Source organism: Patagioenas fasciata, chromosome 2 (genome assembly GCF_037038585.1).
Source record: "Patagioenas fasciata isolate bPatFas1 chromosome 2, bPatFas1.hap1, whole genome shotgun sequence".
Taxonomy (NCBI): domain Eukaryota; kingdom Metazoa; phylum Chordata; class Aves; order Columbiformes; family Columbidae; genus Patagioenas; species Patagioenas fasciata.
Window position 1 is genome coordinate 28599327 of NC_092521.1, and position 25081 is coordinate 28624407.

Here is a 25081-nt window from a genome sequence, read left to right on the forward strand (position 1 = left end):
ACATGCATTATTGCATTGAAAAGCAATAAAGCAAAGCAGATTTTAGGCTTGCCCTAAGGGGAGGTGAGTTGATCTCACATCCCTTAGTTTAGGAATTTAAAGGACCTTAGAACATGCAGTGCAGTGGCAGCAAACGCCTTGTGAGAAAGCGATGCTCAAAAGTATGTTTATGATTCAACCTGCAGAGTGGAGAGACTTGGCTCTTTATACAGCTTCAGTGATTGATCCTTGAGAGGAGAGTGCTGTTACACCAGGCACAAGTAGCCTTTTAAAGGCACCGTGGTGGCAGCTTTGTAAAAGGCAATATATTTCACTAACAGGAAAAGAATCTGTTCACAGTTAGAGTACAGAGAGGATAGAAAGTGGTAACCTAAGGCAAAGTGGAGGCTATCTCTTGGTTTAGAGTATCAGCTAGCAAGTTGAAAACCAAACCAAAACAAATTTTAATTGCAAAGGGAAGTGGTTTACGTTTGCTAAATTGGGCTTGCTGGCCAGCATGTCAGCAAGGTTGTCTTCACTTCTGCTATGTAAGAGACAAAGGAATACATCTGTGCAGCAGTCAAAAACATTAATTTTGCAGTCTAGTGGGTATTGAGTCTTCCAAACATTTTAATGCACGATATTTTTTTTTACATAGAAATATGTATTAAAGCATGGAAATTCATAGCAGCATGTAGCTCATGCTGGGTGAATTTTACATATACTTACACTTTTGTTACTATATTAACTGGAGTCAAGTTGGGAACATCACTGATTCATAAAGACTTGAGAAAAAACCCAAACTCATTAAACTAGACTGTGGCCTCAAGTTACCATCAGTTATCACCACTGAATATTCTTGGGAGATGTGATTATGTAACAAAGGATAAACTGTTTTTTTCATTGTTTGTTTATGTCAGTATTTTATAAATGTTTGAAATAATCTTCCCTTTCATCTACATAGCAAGTACATATACACTTTTTTGGCCAGGAGCACATGACAGTTCACCATTTGTTTCCCTGTAATTAATATGCTATAATCACATACAATACTGAGATTACAAAATAGAGAGTACAGCAGGAACCATGTGAAAACAATATGTTCTCATCTTGTGTGTGAGGATTTACCTGCTTCTCTAGCATGTCTTGAGAAGAGATTATGATGTGCCTCTTCATCTTCAGAAGGACAAAAAATTGAAAGACATTATAATAGTAGCTTGATAGGAACCAGCTTTGGGGATATTAACAGAGAAACAGTGTCCTCCAGCATCATCACCAAAGTCTTCTAGTGGGATTTTGTTGTTCTGAAAAAAAAGATAATCCCTCCATGAGTATTTTGGTATGCATTAATGTGAACAGTGTTAATTTTCCCCCTCACCATTCACATGTTTTTGCTGTGTTTTTTAACTTGTTTCCCAAGTTGCTTGAAAAGCATGGTCCGTGTTTGTTGCTGGGGATAAAGAAGAGTGAGTGTTAGGAACAGACATTATAATGGCATGATAATATGAGGGACATTCTGAATACAAGTATGATTACAATGTCAAACCCAGTGAAAACAGTGTCTGACATTTCCATGACGTGCCACAATATTTTTTGTGATTAATTTATGTATTATCAAACACTATCAATGTTTCATTAAAAAGGAGACTTCTGGAAATGGAGCCACTGTTGGCATCCTGGACTTTTAAACCAAACATACTAAGCAGAAAAAGGCTAGTTGTCTTTTCTTAAAACTGCTATACATGCTTGGTGTTTTGTTTTGTTTTAATTTTTTTTTTCCCAAAATGTGTTTTGCAGTTTAAAGGGGTACATTACAAACTTCTTGGTATAAAGATAGAAAGGTTATGTATAGGATGCTAAGTTTGTGTAATAGTAACAAAGCAGTAATTTTATTTTAATGTAATATTTTATAAATTAATGGCAAATATGCCTATTTTAATGCTCAGATGAACTTCTGAGTTTACTGCAAGGTTCATAATTAAGATATAATCATATGTATGTGTGATCTCTGTTGTTTATATATTAATTATCGGTTAAAGTGTGAGAGTGAACAGTAATTTTTGAGCTGTTGAAATTGACTTAGTTGCCTTTTTTATTAGTAAAGGTCTTTGTACAAAAGCTGTACATAAGGCCTTGTCCCCTAAGCAAACATTCAATGAAAAGCCCTGCAGACAAATCATCATCAGTAAAAGGGTTGAAATACAGTATCCTACATCACTTTTGACTGCTTGCTATTACTTAGAGGAGTGCCAGTAAAGTCTTGTAATAGTGGACTACAGTAGGGAAGAGTAAAGATGTTTAGAAAATGTATCTGTCTCTCCCCACAAGAAGTTTCAGAGTGCCATTCAGTAATTTCCTTAAATAAATGTATATAGGTTTTCCAGCCAATAAATTCAGTTGCGTTAAGTCAAGTTGGACTCTCTTTTTTATTTTCCTTTTTTTTTCATTTAGCTCTGAAAAAAAATCCCCAACAAAAAGCCACCACCAAATACATTGAACTGTCTAAACATCAGTTTTTATTAGGGATAAATGAAAGTAGGGTATTTAAACAAAGGCAGGTTGTTGGTTTTTTTTCAATTTTTTGATCCTGCATTAGAATGAAACTTTTTCCTGAAAGCTTAAGGAGGTGAGGAGACAGAAAGAGATTCTTCCTTCTGACCCCCAAAGAACAAGATACAGTTCGTCAACTGGCTTGAGTTATTAATATAAGAAGTTCAGTTTCAGCTCCTTCTCCCCTGGAAGAGCATTACAGTTTTGCTGCATATTTTTATTGTAATCTTTTCTGATTTTCTGTGAGCCTAAGCTGTTTTAATTCTTTTGACATATATAGCTCTTCGAGATTCAAACTAATGCAGCTAAGAGAGGAATTTGATGTGACATAGTCTAGAGATAGAATACATTAGTCACAATTAAGCCTCTTTATTGACTGCTGATAAAGTATTAATTTTGAGGGGCTACTCCATAAAAGATTTCTACAAGTTCAGAAGCAAACAGATTAAAGAGCAGCATGGTCATTACCAGTATGCACCTTTACTAAACTAAACCAATTATTAAAAAAAAATAATAATTAAAGTCCAACAAGCCATCAAGAACATTGAGGATACTGATCACGTTATGTAAATTAAGGTATATTTGGAAGAAAATAGAAATTAATGTTTTATTTGTCAGTTCTCCCCAGATGGAAGATCGTATTACACACTAAGTAGCCCAAAATGTCATGGACATTAATGGTTATTACTGATGGAAGTCTTTCAGTCAGTGTGAGAACCACTACTGTTTAAAGAAAAATAAATAACATATTAAAAAAAAAAAAGGAAAATTTACGTGCAAGAAGTTATTAACGTCTTGCCTCATTTCTGTGCTAGAAATAACTGGACTCTAATACTAACCATCTACTAATCTGTTTAAAATTCTGACAGCTAAACATAGCTCAGCTAAGATCTAGGTGCCAGATTTGGGGATAGTCCAACTCTTCAGCTGCAAATTGCATCTTTCCTTAAATTTTATGTGAAGATAATTTCCTGAAATCTAGTGAACCACTTGTGCAAAGGCTTCTGTTTGTTTTAAGTTAGGATTTATATTGTATGTGAACCACAGCCCAGTCCTCTTGTAAGAACAGTAAGAACATCAGTGGGCTAGACAGCACACCCACATGGAACATCCCCTGCCCATCCAAACCAATAAGGATACGAGCGTAATGTTCTTGATAGGTACATACTACTTCAAAATCAATGCAAGAATAAATTGTGACTGCTTGAATTTCATAACATGTTATTTTGAGCTGTGTTTCTTTTTGCTAAAAATGGATTGTCAGTAGTCCTGTTAAGATAACGCAATGTTGAATTTTGAATCCATACTACCTATTGTTCTTGACTTTTTGTGTTAAATCTTAAGTGGAAAACATTTTATGCTAACATTATTTTCTGTAAGAGTATTGAACCTTTGACATAACTTGAGAGATTATTTCAATAACAGCTTTGAAGATTAATTTTTAAATTCACAGCTTGGAATGTTTACACTTCCCTGCCCCTGGCTTGCCAGTGATAAAACTCTGTTATTAAAATAGGTCTCCATCAGTTAAGCTAACTAATTTAAACCCTTTTTGGGGAGTAAGCCTAATTCCATTTAGTTAAAGTCATCGCCCTTGAAACAATACAACTATAAGTGATATGATACACATTTTATACAAGACCATGACATTTTTGTACAGTGCCTGTAACAAAATGTAGTAGTTATTTGTTTTTTATTTATTCTTTGCTTCTTTTTTTTTGATGTGGCGATATCACCTTAAGGTGAGAAAACTGATATCTTGTTACGTATATATCTTTTTCTGCGATGTGCGTGTGCAGTATCAACAGCATAATTTAAATATACCCTGGCATTAAAATTCATAGTAACTACATGATGATCTAACGTGCACTGTGAAAAAGTGTTACTGACAATGTGTCTAAAAGTTCTCCAAGGTCTGAGCCAATTTTAATCTCATTTGCTGAAGTGTAAATATGATGTAATTTTACTAAGAAGACTAGACTCCCCTCTGGTCTGTAACTAAGATCTGCTTGTTTCTGTCACTTTATTTCATTATTAGAGCAAATTAAACTTTTAATTAATATTTCATCCCAGAGATCACTAACATTTACTTTTTGAATTGGCACTTCTTTTCAAAAACATAGAGGAACCTGAAGTTGCAGAGTGTTTCAACAAATACTGGTGGGGTCAAATTTTATGTATTTTGCAGTATTGTCTTTACAGACACTAGGGAAAGAACATTGTCTTCCTTGCAAATACAAATAATAGTCAACTGGTTTATGTGCCAGTTGTAATTACTCTGACCAGAAATTAGAGCAAATAATTCTGTGTTTCTTACTTGAAAAAGGTGTCTATGAATTCAGTGGCTTCAGTTCAGCTGGTCAATGCCATGATTTTTTTGCTTCCCCACTTGTGCTACTTGGTGGATATGTCACTCACCAAATATTTGCAGGCATTGACCTTATGTATTCTTTATCAGTACAAGTGGGGTGCAGTGCCATCTTGGAACTATCACTAAAAGTTTATACTTTCACACAGGCTGGTGAGCTTTACTCCTACTTAGGCATTTAAACAATAACTTGCTTTATATCCATAACTACAAATTATATGAAATATTAGAAGTATGGCTGTATGAAAATTAGGGTGGCTGATTTTGACTGTATTAGCCCACCTCTAAAAAATCATTCTGTGTGAGCTATGGATTGTCTTGTATTAACAGGTGTAAAACTTACAATGCACAGCTCATTCCTTGAGTATAGAACTAAAAATTCAATTATTTCATTAGATTGTGTATTTCTTTATACTCTCACAAACTACTCCTTTGTACTGTAAATATTTCATGTCTCCTTTTGGATAAAGCAAGATGGTTTTCTTAATTTTACATATCTTGAACTAAGAATAACTACTGGAAAAAAATGAAAGATGGTTGGCTGGTTGTTTTTTGGGGTTTTTTGAGTTTTTATTACCTGCACATGTTTTGAAAGGCCTCTACTATCTGAGATGACATTTCAAATGACTTTTCTGTCATCCAGTCATACATACATACAGCTGCTGCATGTGTATTTATTTATGAAACAATGCTTAAATGCCTGTTTAATGGTCAGAAATTCATTCATGCAAGCCTGAAAACAGGGTATGACTACTCTTGTGGTAAATATCATTGGGAAACTATAGCTTTTACATCAGTAATTATTTGGTGTGGTACAAATAAAGTCAAATGAACTGGAAAAGTAATAGAGGACATTTATCTTTTACTTCTGCAGTGAATGTCTTTAATCTTTCTATCTTCCTGGTGCTAAATTGTTCTGCAGCTATTCAGCTCATATAAAGTGATAACTTCAACTGAGTTTTCTTCACTTTTACTCAAACTAAAAATCCCCTTACACTACAAGTGAGAAGCAGTTCAATGATACTGCTGTTGAATTAATACTTTTAGTTTAGACATCATCCTAATTTTGACATATTTGGAATTGGAATTTTTTGCAATACTGGAAAATATAGAAATATTGAAGGCCACTATAAAAGTCAAACACTTCTGTGGAAAGTCTGGTGCTACAATGATCATTTTTGGTTTTTGTGATTTAGACCTTTCAGCTTGACTTTGTACTGAGCATTAAATATTCTTAGGCAGAATTCTTGAGTTAAATATCTCCACTAGGAACTTACAGTTTGAAAGAGAAACTCCTCATTGTGTGGAAAGAGAGTAAGATAGAAGAATATATTACCATACAATTAGCAGTTTCAGTATTTGAATTAAAAAACAAACAAACAAACAAAAAAAACCCCTGGCAGTTGACTGGACTCTGATTAAAATAACTTGAGGCTTTTTTAAATATCGTGACAATGAAACAGAAAAGAGGGATCACAGAATAATAAAAATTATTTAGGAACTAGGGATTTGACTGAATCTTTGTGTATATACTTAAACTTCACCTTCAACAAGCAAGTTAGCAATACAGATAATAATTACCTAGAATGGATGAGAATAAATTATTGATTAGGAAAGACTTGTCCAGTTGTGAAGTCTTTGTTCAGATGTCTTAGCAAAACTAGGAAAAATAACAGCAAATTAATTCGTTTCTGAATTCTATGGGAGAAAGTAAAGCTATACAAACTATACAGGTTTTTATTAGATACGTGCAGTAGTCATGATTTTTCTGCCATGTTGCTTTAACTGTGTGATGCTGTTTCTTGCAGCTGGATGAAGAAGCCTCGCTGTGGTGTGCCTGACCAAACTAGAGGTAGCTCCAAATTTAACATTCGTCGGAAACGCTATGCGTTAACAGGACAGAAATGGCAACACAAACATATCACTTACAGGTATCAAAGATATTAATATAGATACATAAATGTTACTAGTAGTGCTAATTTTTAAAGTACATACAAATTTCTGAAATATTTTTCAATATTATTAGAAGTTTATTATTAATATGTGATATGCATGGGGTATGCATGGGAGTGTACAACTGTATAACTCTTGAGTCTGGCATGTAGTTTACACAGTGTGTTCCCTACTGTCAAAACTGATCTTTGCAGTGAAAGTTAGATGCACATTTTGTACTTGCTAGAGCTCTGTCAACCAAGGAAAGTGTCATGCGTATAATATAAAATCCATAATTTGTCAGCAAACCAAGGATTCCAAGAGAGCCTGTTTGAAAATTTACACAACTTCATTGAGATTCCTGTAATATTTAACAAGGGTAAATTCTGAGGGATAAAATTGTTTTCAAATTCATTAACTGGTGCCATTATTCATAAACCCATTAAATTTTAAGTTCATAAGCTCTGTTGGTCATATAGACTGTTCTTTATACCACAATGAAGAGATAATTTTATTAGTAACTCTGTGTCAATACTGTGGCTTATGTCTGAATTGGAGAATTCTATTTTAAGACATTACACACTGATAGAACTTCAAGCGATAGAGAATTGACTGCCTTGAGATTAGCATGTTGCGTTGGCTGAAATCCTTTATTTTTCATGTAAATGTATTGCATAGTTGGTCAGTATACGAATGCCCACCTACAACACTTCACTCTCTGCATTTTAAAATTTAAAAGTAGTGTGTGTGTGTGTATGCATATATCACACAACATGCATGGTCACCTATAAATGTGTGTTTTTCTATTGCTCTGATGTGTGCAGAGTCTGATTCTCTATTTCATGATAAGATTTTTTTTACAACAGTCTAAATCCTACCACTTGTGTAACTTCTGTGCTGTGTCCCAAGGCATTAATCATCATAACAAACAAGGGTGCCTGGTATTAAACTATATGGCAACTATCTACTAATCTTTCTCACTTTGAAGAATTTATAGCAATTATTTACCTTCTGCCTTCCCTCTTGTAAAATATTCACTCTCTCAATTTGACAAGACCTCCAGACAGCCAGAGATTTGAAGTGAAAAAGCCTATAATATTTTTGTAGTGAGCTGTGAACCAAAATGCATGTAAAGTAGAAAACTCAAATGTTATTAGATTAAAAATACAATATGAATCTTTCTGAATCAAACAATAACTCAAAGCAAATTAAGACAACAACAACAAAAAGATTCTTCACACGCTTCTCCTCACCTGCTTTGTTCTTCCCAACAATTCCTTGCTTACAAGCTTAAAATCGGTTAACTGAATGACATTTTAAGTTGCTTTGATCCCTAAACTTTTGATCATATCTCCAGCATCACTCGTCTTCTCCATTTTTCTCAGTGCCAGTTCTCAGTCGCTTTATAACCTGCAGGTTTCCAGCTGCATTCCTTGTACTCCTGGCCAGTTGAAGTCTGCAGTGTGTCTGCTAAGCAGGCTTAGTAATTGCTCCAAAGACAGTGATTTCTCTGTCATTTCAGTGTCTACTACCTCTTCCACTTTTCTGGAAAACAAAACTAAAACCAAAACTGTACAAAAAACACCCCTAAAACCACACGACTTCCCTGTTCCCAGAATGAACAATAAAAAAATATCACCCATCCCAGTTATTGTAGGACTGCGCTCACCTGCCTTTCTGAACAGGAGAGGTAACAGCAAAAAAAGGTGTTTTGTGAACAACCCATTACATCAGAAAGAGACCAACAGATGAGCAGAACGTAGACCTTAAGAGTGGGTTTTCCTAAATATTTGGTGATTATTTTTTTTTGCCAAGGATTTTGATTGGAGTAGAGTGAGGCAAACTGTTCAAATTTGTTTCTTTATTGCTTATTTTGATAAAATATTTAATACAATACTGTAAACGTAGAAACTGTTGCTTTTGTAAAAACCATGGATGTGGAGTTTTTTGTATGCATAACCATCAAAAAGGTGCAATTACTGTGCTGAGGGGCACTCTTTGAAAGAGAACATAATCTACGTTTACCACTTACTACCTTTCTGGCTACTTGGTCTTAGAGTATTTCTTCAGATGTTCTATTTAATGAAATAATTATCACTTCAGGAAAAACACAAAGTCATTAGTAATTGTAAAATAGAATTGAGATTGCATATAAATGCTTTTTAAACTGTGTGTACTATTATTTTTACTTTAGCGTTTTCTGTCTCTCAGTTATTTTTCTTCCCCAAGAACTACTGCTGGCACCAGTTAAATATAAATTATGTTTTTCAGAATATACTTCCTCTTAGATTGTCCCTGTAACCATGGGTAAGAGAATCAAAACAGATATATGTGCAACTTTTATAATATTTTTCTACATTTCCATATTTTCAATTTGTAATTGTTCAAGCTGAAACAGTTCCTTAAAATTTCAAGATGGAACTTCAAAAAAGTAAAATTTCTATGATAATTTGCATATAATTATGTCCTTTTTGGCCACATATTGCATTTTTTACTTAAATGATAATTACTCTTAGAACAAAGTGTGTATGCAGACAGTATCAAAATGCAGATTTCCAGTATTGGGAACATGAACATGGAATGAGCATCATACTGCATTAGTTACACTTTCTCTCCCTCAGGGAATGCAGTTTTCCACCTGTTTGAACTGGTGAATAATGTATTTGTTAGAATTTCTGTTTCTAATGAAGTTGCACAGCAACATTACTTACTGTATGTTTTCTACCTGGTATAGTTCATGCCACTATGCCTTGTAAATATTATTAGTACTTACCTTACACACTAACATGACTTTCGCTAAGAGAAACAGACAGTGAGCATTCAAACCTGTTTACCAGCCAGAAGAGTGTAGGAGTGAAGGAGAATACCTGGAGTATACGAAAATTACATCTCCATTACAAAACAAACTACAAAGATCTTAATGATGTGGTCTTGATTTCTACCTTAGTGTTTTACACCCTATCAAATTACACAACAATCTCTGCACATTACATAGAGCCAGAGAAGAAATCTATGAAACCTACGAAGGATTTATTTTTTTTTTTTTTCTTCTTTTTATATGACATGTTTACGAAGACATTTATGAATCTCACAAAACAATCACCTTCTCTTTTGCTAGGGAAGTAGATCATTTAATACTTTAAAGAAGAAATAACAATGTGAATCAATAAAACAAGCAGCTTTGTCAAAATAGAACATGAATATTTTTGATGGGGAATTATTGATTATAAAGTCCTCCTCATCAGAATTCTGGGCATACTATTCATAATTTTAACTTCAGCAGTCAGTTGTTCCAATTATTCAGTCTGCAGAACACTTTTGCAATTAAAGTTGGAGAACACTGTCCAAAAACCCAAGCTTTACCTTGAATTACAACTATTACTTACAACTCATAACAATTTAAAATAAAATAATAATTTGAAAGCCATTCTGCTTTATCTTGCTGTCTTGAGGAAGAAAAAAAAAATCACAATTTGATTGCTCAGCAATATGTAATATTAAATTATTTATTGGAGGTAACTGTAGATGGTCAATAGCTTCATCTCAGATCAACCAGAACAGTTTAATTTTTTACTTTTTCAGTGGACATTGGGTCAAGTCCTAGATTAATGTTTTTTCTTTCTCAACAAGTTGGAGACATCCTGGATTTCAACTCTCCAAAAACCAAGAGAAGATGAAAGATTTGGACATGTCTAACTTCATGCTGTTCAGTTAAATGAATTAATGCCAGCAGGGAGCTTCAGTATGCAATGAGAAGTCCTATTTGGCTTGTTAACAATAAACTATGTTCTTTCTATGATCTGAATGATTTGTATTGTGTGGAATTTGGAAAGAGAATTTTTCTTGGGCGTTTAAAAGCCACACTGAAAGTAAGAATCCTGAATTAAGAAAAAACTTAGAAAATACTGTTGATTCAAAGAAGCAATGAGATATTTTTAATAAAATATTATTTTAAGTGTACTACTACAGAGGACTGTTTAGAAAATATTTCCTAAAGCAACGAATTGCACACCTTATTAATCGTACATTTTAAAAAGTCACTATATGCTTAATTTTCTTGACTTTAGTTTTCTCATGAATGAAAAAAGGCCAGTTCTTTTGGAATTGAAATAACACAAGCATTGCATTATGATGATGTTCACCCTACATTATTTTTTGAATATACAGCTATACTATTTCAACATCAAGACACAAGCATATTACCTTTCCATTAAAAATGAAAAGCAGAAATAAGGGGAAATAGTGATTATCTGTTATTTTCCAGAGATGCCAAAAACGTCCTAACTGTAACAAATTGTGAATTACTAGAATGTCTGAAAACTGGTCTTCAATATACAAGCCATATTCTATGCTTTAATTCAGTTGTACGTGACTAATATATTTTGAAACATGCCAGAAGCATTTTCAGAATTGGACTGCACTTTGATTTTTTTTTTTTTTTGGCCTATGTACATATGAGGCCTAAATCACCTAAAGGCAGTAGAAATACCTAACTATATACTCTATAATCCTACCCTACCCTTTTAAGTCAGTAACAAATCGGTAATAAATTTTGAAGTTCTCAGCTCCTCTGTATCACAAAGCACATAGTAGCATAGAAAATACGTGAAGATTTGTATTGAGAAGTGATTCCTCCAGATGTGGAAAGCATTCCGAGTGGCACGGTGAAGAAGTTTTCAGGGTTCTCTGAAAACAGATGTTTTCAAAATGACCCACTTACAAGTACTTAGCATTCCTATGTACATGTTTTGTTGCAATTCTGATGGTTAACAGCTGCAAATCTAGAAAAACAGTAATTTGTACTAGAAAGACTACTTGTTTTCTACAGTAAAGTTCTCACAAACTGTTAGAGTGCCTTCCATAGGGCTCCATCCCTTAAGTACTAATGGGACAGGGATGCTACAATTCCTGACACCAAGCATTACCTTTTTCTAGTAAGCACAGATGCAGAATTAGATGCTAATTAAGGGTCTATTAAAGATCATTTTGTCACTATAACTGCATAGTCTACCAGCTTTCAATCAGAAATGCCATAAAAAATGCAATTCTAGTCAACCTGATGATACACAGGAAAGTTTTCAGTATCTATCTACCTGATATCCACTGGTACCATTACAGACAATGTTTAGGAATCTGAATAAAATATCATACTTCAGTTGATTTAAGCATATTTACCCCTCTGTTAAAGCTCAGTACATTCCTAAAAAACAATTTAATAAAGGTAATGCTTTCCCTTTTCTTAACAAACTATGTTAGCAGTGTTATGTACTTTAGCATTTCTAACGTTTGAACTGAAGAGGGGAGGATATGTAAAATATACCTAATAAATGGAGATTAAATTAAACTGTGGTGATTCTGTAATTTATAAGAGAGGATTCCTATGTAATGATCAATTAAGCCAATTAGTTATGCTTTTCCACAATGTAATTAACAAAAAAATATTCTTTGCTATATGTATTTTTAGTGTCAGTCTTTTTCATATAAAATTTATATATCACAGATTATCAGCTCTCATTTCATTTATACCTACTTCAGCAACCCTGAAGTAGTTACATATTTGTATATCAGTATACTATAATTGTAAATGTTTATGTTGCATTTTATTAATTTTAAATTGATTGGTAGTAAATTATGACGTGATTACTTAGAATATATTTCCCATCAAAACATTTATCTGTCAAGTATTTCACTAATCTTGGTTTTGCATCTTGGAAATCTCATCTTTGTAACTTTTCAGATGATTTTAATGAGTTATGAGAAGAAGAATATTACCTACAAAACTGAAAAGGCAAGGAATTATAGATTCTTTACAACATGACAGCAGTAGTCTAGTTTTAATGTGGTCACAGAACAAGAAAATCAAAAGCATTATGTCTGACGGGTTTATTCAGCTGGAACAGGAGTTATATGAACCAAGATCATATTTTACATGAGAAACATTCTCAGGTTATAGCTACAAAGAGTTAGCAAAGTGAGACTGCAAAGAAGTTGAAGCTAAGAAAACCTACATTAGTGAGAGATTAATGAAGCAACTTGATAGAAAGTATCTCTAGAGAAATGATGGCACAAAATGAAATATACCTTTGACCAGAAGTAATCTATTAATTTCAGTAAAAGTAACAGTGGCATTAAAAAAAAAAAAAAAAGAAAAAAAAAGCTTTTGTTCAGTTAAGGTTTGATCGAAAGCAATGGCAATTAGAAGGTAGTTTCAACAAGGTATTAAAATTTAAGATATGTTGCAATTCATTTTATCTCAACTTTTTGATATCAAATACAGATCTGTAATTGACTTACTTCAAACAGATTACTGACTTTATCTTTTTACCTACTCATTTGAATTTCCTGTTCTTTTCTCTTCAATGTCCTTTCTTTCATCAGAATGGGGTTTCCAATTTGTGACTTTGCTCCTAGAAAATCTTGGAATGCCTGAAAAAATTGGCATTGTAGAAATATTTGCCTCATTTATATTTAATTGGTAGATATACATTCTAGAAAACAAAAACAAAACCAAAAACAAACCACCAACAAACAAAACAATGAAAAAAACCTAAACAAGATCATCTTACATCATTATAATTACCTTGTAATTCTAAAAGCACTCATTAATATCCAGTCTATCCAGCACAACAGGGTAGTAAATTATTGTTAATATTATCCTCTGGATTTAATGCACAAATGAGTATAGAACAATTTAAAACCAGTATTTATTATACACAGTGTAGAAGTATCAAAGTCTACAGGCCATGAAGAAGTCTGTCACTGAGTTATCACAACTCTTGTGGAGGTCATTACTGCTAAGGTAAACAGTAATAATAAGCTTTATGCTTTTCGAGCATAACCTTTGCTGAACTCCCTCTTGGGTCCAGCTTGGATCAGAAGGGTTGATTTAATATACAGAATTGTAGCAATTTACATGAAAAATATAACAAACTGTTGTAATGACAGTTTGCGAAGAAAAAAGGAAATAGTGAAATTAAATGGCAAATATGTGCTACTTAACGTACTACATTTAAATTTCAGGTGACTGATTTTACACAGCCAAGTGAGGTATATCCTCACAGTCTTGAGAGGCTCCTGAAGCTTTTGCAGACAAAAATGTGTCACTGAAACACGGATTTTAATTTATTTTTTTTTTAAATATTTTCAGAGGAGGAGAGGGAGGGGAAGGAAAACCCGAAGCTTTCCTAAAATTGATAGGACTCAGAATTTCATAATAATAGTCCTCAAAACAAGACTCTTCAGGCATCTGTAGAAATAATATATCAGTGTGAAAAGCGCGTAACATATTTAATCTTTTTCTTCCTGTGCAATACATGAATTTAAAAAATATAATGCCAAAAACAACTATCAGGTTGAAAACCATGTTTACATCAAACAGCAGTAATAACCAAAAAATACTGTATTCTGTGGAGACATGGCTGTGGTTGTCTAAGAATAACAGCTTTTCAAAATTGTACAAAATATAAAGGCTATGGTGAATGGGGCTCTGAGCAACCTAATCTAGTTGAAGATGTCCCTGCACACTGTGAGGAATTAAACTAGCTGAACTTCATATGTCCCTTCCAACCCAAAACATTCCATGATCACTCAGTTTACTAGTTTGTAAAAAAATGACATTGAAGTAAATGTTTCTTCTTATGGATCACCTTTTGCTTACTGAAACACTTTCCCTTTGGAAGGAATTGTATGTTCTTCAGCTTCTTTAATAGCTTGCACTGGTGATCTGGTCAAGGTCAGCACTGGATCTTTCTCTCTGCTAAACATCTTTTCTGTGAAATGTTTTCTGTGAAAGATTTGCAGGTTAGGAAAGTAGTACTTAGGAAATACTGTTTTCTTATTGTAATGGCTTTTGTCTTGCTGTGATGCCCCCTGGCAATAGGAGTGGTTCTGAGCTGGCATGTCATCCACTTATTGTTATTTGAGCTCCATTATCCGGACATGTTGAGTGTAAAATACCCACTTTCTTTTTTTTTCACTGGTGACAGTTACTGGTGTTTCACGTAACTGCTGGCTTTAAGATGCAGAGCCAAGTGTAATAAGAAAATGACTCATATAAGATGTTACTTACTATTGCAGTGATATGTCTAAAACAAAGACTTTCAAGAGATGACTCCTAGAATCTCTGGTAGTTGACATATTGTCTCTGTGCATTGATCTTCTCACTGTACTTTCTCTTTGGAGATTATATGATCAACACCATGAAAGAAGTGTGAAAGAAATGTAAAATAACTTGCATTTTATGTCTACATTGGTGAATTATTCTAAGCAAAGTTCCCAGCTAGACAACTTCAACATTCATGTCACACGTAATACTGGAAGTGATCTTTTTAGAATGGCTTGTGTTAAACATGTTAAAACGGACAATCATTTTCTGGAAATACTCTTCTATTCGAATAGGTACTGACTTAATTTAATTAAGCAGATACATTTTTTTCAGTTTAATCTTGCCCTTTCCAGAAGATTGTTTTGGAAGCCAGAAATCTGTCTTGTTCTAATACAGAATGTATGTTTTGAAAAATCTTTCGTCTTGACAATGAATCTTGAGATGTAGGATGCTATTTCAAAAGTAATTCAATAGCTGAATCCCCTGGAAAAGAGTTTCTATCATAAGTAATCACCTCTAGTTAATGTGTGTGAAACTGGCTCAATTTTTCATTTGTAATCAATGACTAAAACTTAATTCTGCACACTGAAAAAGCAAGAAAATGTAAAGTGATAAAGCTTAAAACTTGAGTCAAACACTTCTAGATCAAGTAATTAATCAATTTACCACCATACAAAATTTCAATCTGTTTATATCCATTTCCTCATATCCCATATGGCAGTGTAAGACTACCTTTTTTCTCTGTTTACATAACCACAAAGTGTGACTATGACCCATTACTAAGATTCCTAAATACAAAACAATTAAAAAAAAAAAAAGCGTCAAAGTGTCATTCAGTTGAACTTTCCCTACATCAAAATAACGGCTTTACTAGACTTATTCTGTTTTCTGTGGAGGCCTGTGGATTCATTTGCTATATTCGTTATACATAGCAAGTAACAGGCTCTAATCCTTCAATGAGCTGTGCTTGAGACAATTTATGTGGTTTAGAGAGGACACTGCACTTCCTAAGAGAAAATTCATCAACATTGTGAGTGCTATTAGCACAGCAACAGGTTAACTATAGTCAAGTTTTTGGTAGTGGCAGTGTAAGCATGCCTTTGTGATGTGTTTTGATTTAGTGCCAGATGACAGACTGGTTGTAAAATACTGTCTATTCTCAAGGGGCACAGGATGAGTAGTTCATGAACTTGCTAACTAAAACATCTCAAAAAAAATAATTCACAAAGGACAGAGCTTTCAGAATAGGGTTCTGCAGGGCCTGATAGTTGGTCCAGTGCATCCAATATTTTTTAATCACCTGAAAATCAGCACTAAACTAATCATAAAATTACTCATGAGTAAATAACTATGAAGAAAGGATATCATACAAAGCGATTTGAACCACATGACATTTGCATCACATAAGGTAAGGCTATGCCTACATAACAGAAGGGAGATCAGTACAGCAGTACTTTGTAGTTCTGATAGAGTCAGTTTTAAAATAACACTGCAAAATTGGAGTGAGTTCACTAAAAATCACAGAAAATATTTAATAGACTGGAGAAAATGTCTTATAATAACAGATTTAAAAGAGTTCAAACTTTTAATTTCAAAGAGACAGAAAGAAGTATTGACTTTGCAGTGCAGAAATGTATTTTAAATGTCCTTTTTTTAGGGGCAAAAATATTCTTAAAGCTTATATATTTGAAAGAGAACAAGAACCAGTGTTATGAGACAGATAAATAAGAGAATAAACACAAGTATGTAATGACTGATAAATCACCTTTGGAACAAAAGATCAAAGGAAGCAGTGGATTCTCTACAGTATACTATTTTCTCATCTTCATATCTCATTGGAACATACATACTAGCTGAAAAGAAACAATGCTTTGGTTAGACTAGCATTATTGGACTCAGTACAAGAATATTTTTGAGCGAAGTCAAAATAAGTAACTTTGTGGTTTCTACATGAACCTATGAACAAAATAGTATACATGTGAAGTCAAATCTATAAAATTAGACCCGAAGGATTTATTTCCTTTTATATAAACTTACAATACCATATAATCAAGCAGATTTAATGCACCAAACAAATAAATCATTCCAAGTTTATTCATGAAAATATTTTTGTTCTCCATTAACATGCCATGCTGTGTGAACTTACATAAATTTTACGTATACTCTAGAGCTATGCAATTTCTGAGCTTTGTGCTGGATGTTCAGTCAAGCATATGTCAAATGAACAAAGAGCATCTGATTGCAGCAGTTTCAGAACCGACACAAACCTAACAGAGTTTTTGCTGGCCGTATGAATCAAGTAAAAATGATGGAGGAAATTGGATAGGTCTGAAATTGATTATTGCCATTCTTTTATTGAATTAATAATAAAAATATTTTTAAAGATGTTTCCACTATAATTTTCTAGTAACTGTGATTCTGAACTCAGCTATAATTCTGAATGTTTTTTTACCTTTCTCTTATGTGTGTCATTTGAAGAAGCAGTGGAGACTGAAATTACTGTTTGAATATATAGTTCTGAAATAGCATGTAATTGTCATGTATAAAATTATTTCTCTGATGAATTCTATAGTTTTATGCAAGATTTATGGAAGTAATCAGATCATAAAAGGACATCATAGCCTGTATTGAAATAAAAAGGCTTTGGTTCTGATAAGGAATTATCTATCCAGATATAAGTGCAACAAGAACTGGTTTTAAGGTTTTGTGAATACTGGTTGGTGGTCACAGTATGGGGCTTTGCTATTGCTAATGGATTCACTAAGAAGTTAAGATTTCATTTAACATGAAATGTTTTTCTTTTGATCAGAGATGACATGCCATTCTTTAGCTGCAATGGATTCTAATTGTGGTCCAGGAGGTAAACAGCCAGTGGTTGATTAATCTAGTTATCCCACTGTTAAGATTTTTTCATTTTTAAATATTTTTAATCTTCTAAAAATAAGTTTTTTGCACTTCTGAGAGTAACCTAGCTAATGTATAATGACTTCTAGCATAAAAAGATTGTCACAGATTGTCACAGATTAACACAATAATTTCGCACCAGGTTGTTTAAAAATATTCTTTGTGAAGGACATAATGCCAGAATAGCACATCTTATTAAAAGCACAGTGCTTTTAATAATTTGGGGGAAATGGATGTTAGCAGTGTCACTTACCAGTCTGTCAAATTTAATCTATCTAATGTTTTTCTGTTTCTTTCAGCATAAAGAACGTCACTCCAAAAGTAGGTGATGCTGAAACTCGTAAAGCCATTCGCCGTGCCTTCGATGTGTGGCAGAATGTAACTCCTCTAACATTTGAAGAAGTTCCTTATATTGAATTAGAAAATGGCAAGAGGGACGTGGATATTACAATCATTTTTGCATCAGGTTTTCATGGAGACAGTTCTCCCTTTGATGGGGAGGGAGGATTTTTGGCTCATGCATATTTTCCTGGGCCAGGAATTGGGGGAGACACTCATTTTGACTCAGATGAGCCATGGACTTTGGGAAATCCCAATCATGATGGTAAGAGAAGATTTCAATTTAAACCAAATAAGTAAATGGCATTCATTTTCAGCTAACGGAACTATTTCCATCATTCCCTGTCCCTAGAGTCTCATCGTTTCCTTTCCTAAATTCACATTACTTTAGAAATATCTTCAGCTGATTGGTCTATCAGAATCTGAGGCAGAAAAGTTTCTATCTCAATGTAAGTTACGGTGTGAAAATGTGTTTATCTTGAAAATTAATGAATTCTTGTTAGGAACATTTGTGTTCATTCAAACATTGTACTGTTGAATGTTTATATGAACTACTGTGATTTTGAAATGGTTTGTCATATCAATTTATTTAGGTTTAGGGAAGAAGTGGAATGGTATTTAGCAGTGATATAAGACAGGTTAAGAACAACTGAGACTACCTACCAATACAATGGATACTAGTGTACATAAAACCTAGTGTTTTCCAGTTTTTCTTTTCAGCGATGCAGTGGAAGTATTTAAAGTCAACTCTTAAAGATGCCATTCCAAGAACATAGTTAGTGTTTCCCAATGACCTTTGCATGTCTTGTGGAATTGTTAGTTCCAACAATAATTCTGATTTACTGAAGTTGTACATTCCCTGTAGTCAAATAAGTGACTGCATAGTGCAGTTGACATACCTAAAATTTACCAGATCAAGATTAAAAATACTGTTTAAAGTTACTCCTCACAGAACTATAATCTGGCCCTTGCAAAGATCCAAGTTCATGTGACTAAATTACTGCCATTATATAGGAAATCTAATTCAAAGATAGCCTTTGCATGTCTGCAGAACAGTATCAGAGAAGAGTTTTTGTATAGACATATTCTGTGTTGGATGCTTTGACAGGTTTTGGCTTCAAGCAGCCTGAGTTGTCCTAGTAGATCTCTCTGAGTCTCTTCAGCAAATAATAATGCACAGATGCACAAGGACAATATTTCTGGTATACAAGAGATGATAAAGATGTCAAATAAGAAGTGCAGACCTGTTGTATTTCAATGTTACACTGAATTTGTGAACAACGAGACACTTTTATCTAATTCCTTTCCCTTTCTCACCTGAGATCTTCCAAGTAAAATTCAGAGCTTTCTGTGCAGTGGTATTGGTAGCCCAGAGTTTGCAACAAAGCTATAACTTAGTATTTCAGGAGTATTAGTATGGTATTGTGACTATTCTAATGGTGCTATACCTCTGCTGTACCAGGGTCAGTGAAGCAAGAGCAGTGTACTACACTGTGAAAACCCTTAGGAGCAGTCCAAGAGGCTTATTTCTTATGGACCAAGTTCTAGATTCTTACTGGAGCAAAACCTGTGGTATTGCATTGCTCATTTTTGCCCTCTTCACAAGTTTACCTTAAAGAAACAGCAGTGGGCATCTTATGTTTGTGCAGTTCCTGTACTTAGTCAGCTACAGCGTTGTGAGGCTGAATTCAGGTGTTTTTATGGGCCTCAGTGGGAGATCAACACAGCACATAATGTTTGGTGGTTTTGGAGCTATTATTTCAAGCACCCAGGAAAATCTACAGGCATGTGTATGTTAAAGTCAAGGTGTCAATTTAAAATGTGTTAACTCTTTTAGAGCAGTTCCACATATGGATGCCTCTAGTCTGTTAGAACTGTGTCGAGGGTTAAGATTGCGGGGTGACAATCAAACCCTGGCAGATGTATTGTTAACCTCCTCTCCCCCCCACTTCCCCCTCTTTGCCCCTCCCCCTCCCTGCTTCCCACTCAGGACAGGCGATCGGGAGGGAAAGAAGGACAGAGAGAAGAGAGTTGGAAAAGTTAAAGATGCTTTACTAATGCTACTAATAAGAATAGAGAAAATAATACAAAATATACAAAACCAATCTTGTAAGTCTCAGCAACTGCAGAGCCAGCACCCAAAGTCCTGGATTAGACTCTGTAGCCAGCCGGAGCTGGATTCAGTCTCTCACTAGGCCTCAGTTCGCAGGGACGACCAGCAAGGTCCTCTCCTAATGTCAGCCATGAGGAAAAAAGGGAAAAAGGGCAAAAGGGCCGAGATCCTCGTGATCTCCCACTTTTATATAAAGTATTCACGTGAATGGAATGTTATACTCCGTTGGTCAGTCTCTCGATCATCAGTTTCTCGTTGCCCTTCTCGTGAGATGTCCATCCGTGCTTATCAATAAGTCTGCATTCCATTGCTAGGTTTAACCAAAACATGTGTTGGGTTCTCCAGAAAAATGCAGCTAATATGAAGGCTTTAGATGACAGGCAAAAATTCACTAAAAGAGAAACTTGTTTTTAACAAAACCAGGACAAACTGTTAGAACTTCTAGAACTGTTCTAGGACTGTTAGAACTGTTAGAACTTCTGGCTTTCTCCTGTAACTTTAAAAAATCTCAGAGTGCAAAAGGGAACTCGTGTCTTTATGTACCTTTCTTGTGGTTGAGTTTTGTAGAGTAGTTTTCAAAAGCTATTTCATGTATTAATTAAATTTAAGACATTTTGAAGGAAAAAAAATCAAGTGAAAGTAAAATGATAGAATCACTAAAACTATATTTTTATGTATCTTAGAGCACAGAACTTTTATAATGAAGTTTTGCTATCTATATAATGAAGGCTTAATAGGTATCACTGTAAATTTATTTTGCAAATTGAATAACTTATTTAATTTGGTGTGCTCACATATAGTTTTTTTTTGCAAGAGACATATTCCTCTTAGAATGGAATTGTCAAGGTAGAAAACCCAGGATATTTTATGACTGGAAAAATTGTACAAAATGCATGACAATTAAAATAAATATCTTACCAAGAATTTTAGCAACTCCAAGTTTAATTTTTGAAATGCTATGAACCGTGGATCTTAAGTCTTGTCCAGAGAAAAGCCTTATGTCATTGTAACTCCAGAAATCACAAAGTATAATATAGGCAGTTGATCTGTATACACAGAATTCCTATTTGTCTGATTGGTGACTTCCAGTTATCAGGGAGGCCAAGTTCTGCTGATGGTCTTACTGCATTAGCTTATGTCTAGGAATCCTGAAGGAATGTCCAGACTTTTTTGTGTGACTGGAAAAAAATTCTGAATGGAAAAAGAAGACAAGCATGCCATTTAGGATTGACAGGAAGAAAAGACTTACAGTTCTCTTAGGCTCTCTAGGGCACTGAAAAGCAGAAGGTTGAAAAATATATTTATGACGTCAGCTATGAGTAATTTTTCCCAGGTGAGTGCCATTTGTTTTAAGGTTCATCGCTCCAATAGTCCAATAGTCATCTTCATGTAGTGTTATTAGAAATCCAATAGAAGAGGAAAAAGATTTTGTGATTTATTTTTATTTGCATTTTTAAATTAACTCTCACCCCAAAGGGCTGATTTTCTCTGATTCCTATTCTGTTATTCCAGAGTGATTTGAAAACACAGACCAACTTGGTTATTTAGCAGCAAAAATGCAAATATAACATCCTCTTGAAAAGTACTAGCCTCATTCTGCAGCTCATACTGTTCTTTTAAGGAAAACAATTTGCACACTGTCTGTCTCAGAAAAGACAGGAAACTTCTTGAAATGTTTTCATAAACTGTTGTCCTTTTTAAAAATAAGTTTCATGTCAAATAAGGAATCATATACAAAGTTATAATTCTGAGTATATTTACTTCTTAAAGTAACTTATCCTAACTAGTTAATTGCAGTGTCTTCATATTTTAAGTTTGGGTTTCTTTTTTTTTTTTTCTTTTTTCTTTATAATATTTACTTGATTTTCTTGTGTTTTGCTCAGTTTTAATGATGTTCTGGACTCAAATGACAGTTCCAATAGAAATATATCATCTCCACAGTGCAGTGCTGCTTTCCTTTGTTCTCATTTCAGTGGTTTTCTTTTGGGGATCACAGACCTATCTTATCAATTATGTTCTGGGGAAGAGATCTGTGCTTTGACTTCTCCTGCTTCCTGAAGAATGAATGAGGCCTTTGTAGTAGTAAAGACTAATGGGCCCATCGCTCAGGAAAAAAAATCCTCCTGTCATACAGTTTAACACTTGCAGGCTCTCTAAAATGATGTATTTCTTTGCTTTCGTAGTACCCTTTAAGCAGAGTACTGGTGGTATCTTAACTCCAACTGAGCAGTAGAGATCTTTTCTCTGAATTTCATTCCATGATGCTGCAGGTGATGCCAGAAGTATGGGCCAGAAAGGAGGACAGAAGGACATGCCGTTACAGGGGAGCAGTGGAAACAAGGACAGAATTTCTGTTGCTAGGGAAGGAGGGATATACTAGAGGACTGAGTGTTTGTATTCATTAGACTGTAGCCTTCCTCCAGTCAGCTTTCATGTTCCGTTTGTTCTTTCAGAACATTTACTCAAGTTGTTCTCTGGGAGCAGGCCTTTTCACCTATAGTACACTCATTCCCTTTATGGTTTGCCTATCGAGGCTTCAGTGCGAGATAAGAGCCTCAGGTTTGTAAATTATTTGGGACAGGATGGTTTCTTAATGCATCTTATAAAGTACCTCATTCTCCTAGGCAGTCTCAGTTAAAACTTAGATTATTCTCGTAATATTTGGCAACTATGGTAGGAGGATGGAGGAAACAAACATTGAAGGTGGAACAGTGTTCAAGAATAATAAATCAGAATGGATAGCAATATCACAGGAAAATATTTAACGATGTGTACACTTTAAGATGAAAAAAACAGGAAAGAATAAACAGGAGATGAAAGTCAGGGTACATAAATAGCTATCTGAAAAATCAGCACTTATTAAGAGAAACTTTAAATCCTTATTTTCTTCTGAACGTAAGTGCTGGAAAGAAAAAGAAGCAGAGAAAAATTGAAAAGGGAGAAATCTTAATATAGTAGTCTTGAGGCTAGGGAGAGATTTCATTATTCACGTGACTCCAATCCATTTAGGTGATATATATCATCTCATTTTTTGAGTGAAAAAATTATTGACAATGAATGATGTATCTAAATTCTGAAAAGGACAATTACTTCTTGCTAATAGTGGCAATATTTTTGAGATCTTGTCAAAATTATCAACAAGAATATTTTTCAAAGTATTTTTTTTATCAATTGCAATATTTCAGATCACTGCAATGAAATTCGTAGTCACTACCAGGGACTGTCTCTGTGGTAAATTTTCTAGCCTTTCCAATCAAAGTGATTCTATGATTCTATATAATAATGTCTTTTCAGTGTAGATATTTGCTACTGGAAAAAATTGAAGGTGTATTTCTACACTAACACAATTAGGAATAGGACCTACCTTGCAATTCTGACTTCTTAATAGCATATAGTAATAAAACCTCACATACAAAAAAAAGATCAGTAGGACAGTTTTCCTATGTGTACTTCAGAAAATACAAATTAGAAAGAAGACAAAACATATGTTGTATACAGTGCTGACTAGATTTTATTTCATTACCTCATTCCTGTGACTTGAGGTTGTCTGTGAACCCATAATAGATCTTTGAGAAAGAGAGGAGGTAACATTCAATCTAAGAGCTGCTAAATGCAGTCTACACAGAGAACTGTTTCTGAAGCAATGAAGTAGATACATGTCCCCTATTACAGAATCAGTAGCTGCTGTATTTTGGATGGGAAATGTTACTTGCGTGTTTGGTTTCTGTTTCTTTGAGGAATCCTTTATAAAGCCTTGGAAAGGACAAGAACTATTCTCAGTTTAGTTTGTCATTTTCTCAGTAATTTAAAACTGGACAGTTTCAAAAGCTAAATGAATCTCAGACCCTTCACCATTTCTGAAGACCTGAGAATGGGAGAGATGATGAGACTGGAAACAGTCTTCTGAACAGTGACATCAGAGAAAGCTGTCTCATCTTCAGAAATCTGTGTATCTTGACTAGTTCTGTTGGCAAACTTCAGGGGGCAATTCATTAATCAAGTTTGTGTAACATTCTGATATTCCCTGGCAACCCCAGCCCATCAAAGCCAGTCCTTAACCAGTGACTATGCTCGGAAGTTTTGTTTTGGCAGATAGCAGCAGGGGGGGAGGGAGGGAGGGAGGCAGGCAGGCAGGCAGGCAGGCAGGCAGGAAGGAAGGAAGGAAGAAAAGAAGATAGGTTTGTGATAAATTTTGCTCTTTGTCAGAAGGTAAGCATCTCTAACTTAAAGCGTAAACTCTTGCCTCTATTTCAAAAATTATATTCGTTTATCAAAATTGATTTAACATTTGTCTGGCTACATTCATTTAAGTTAGTTTAAACCTTGTCTGAAGTGGTTATTTTTTCTGGGAAACTACTGAATGCATTTAAGCCTATTTAAGGGAGTGCTAAATGAGTTTGAATGGAGAATGCACTACTTGTAACTAGATTAATTTAAGATTGACCTACTTACACAAGTGCAGCTTTTTAAAATGGAACAAGATTTAGAAGTAGCTCTTGGGGAAAACAAGGATTTCTTGGTAGCTTAGATTTCAAGCACATCAGACGTGATGCTTAATATACCAATTACTGGCTTAAATCTGACCGTAGAGCTGTGTCTTCCAGTGGTAGAAAATATTTGGAAAAAGAGTAAGTTTAAGGTCTCCTTAGCGAAACACAGTAAATGAGTAATGGCAGTTTGATACACTTACCTTTGTATTCATATCTGCAAGAGACGTAGTAATCAAAGTGAAATGCATGATTTTTTACTTCTGTAGCAAATTTACCAAGGCAGCTACTGTACCATGCTGAAA

General features: G+C 34.3%; 1 protein-coding gene across 2 annotated transcripts in view; it reads left to right on the plus strand.

Annotated features, from left to right (window-relative positions):
- Positions 1-25081, plus strand: part of MMP16 (matrix metallopeptidase 16) — a 177451-nt gene that overhangs the window by 84385 nt on the left and 67985 nt on the right. For both annotated transcript variants that reach the window (XM_065830111.2, XM_065830114.2), the window contains 2 exons: positions 6706-6828; positions 18137-18441. In XM_065830111.2, coding sequence (XP_065686183.1) covers positions 6706-6828; positions 18137-18441 — 428 coding nt within the window. The remainder of the gene's footprint in view (positions 1-6705; positions 6829-18136; positions 18442-25081) is intronic.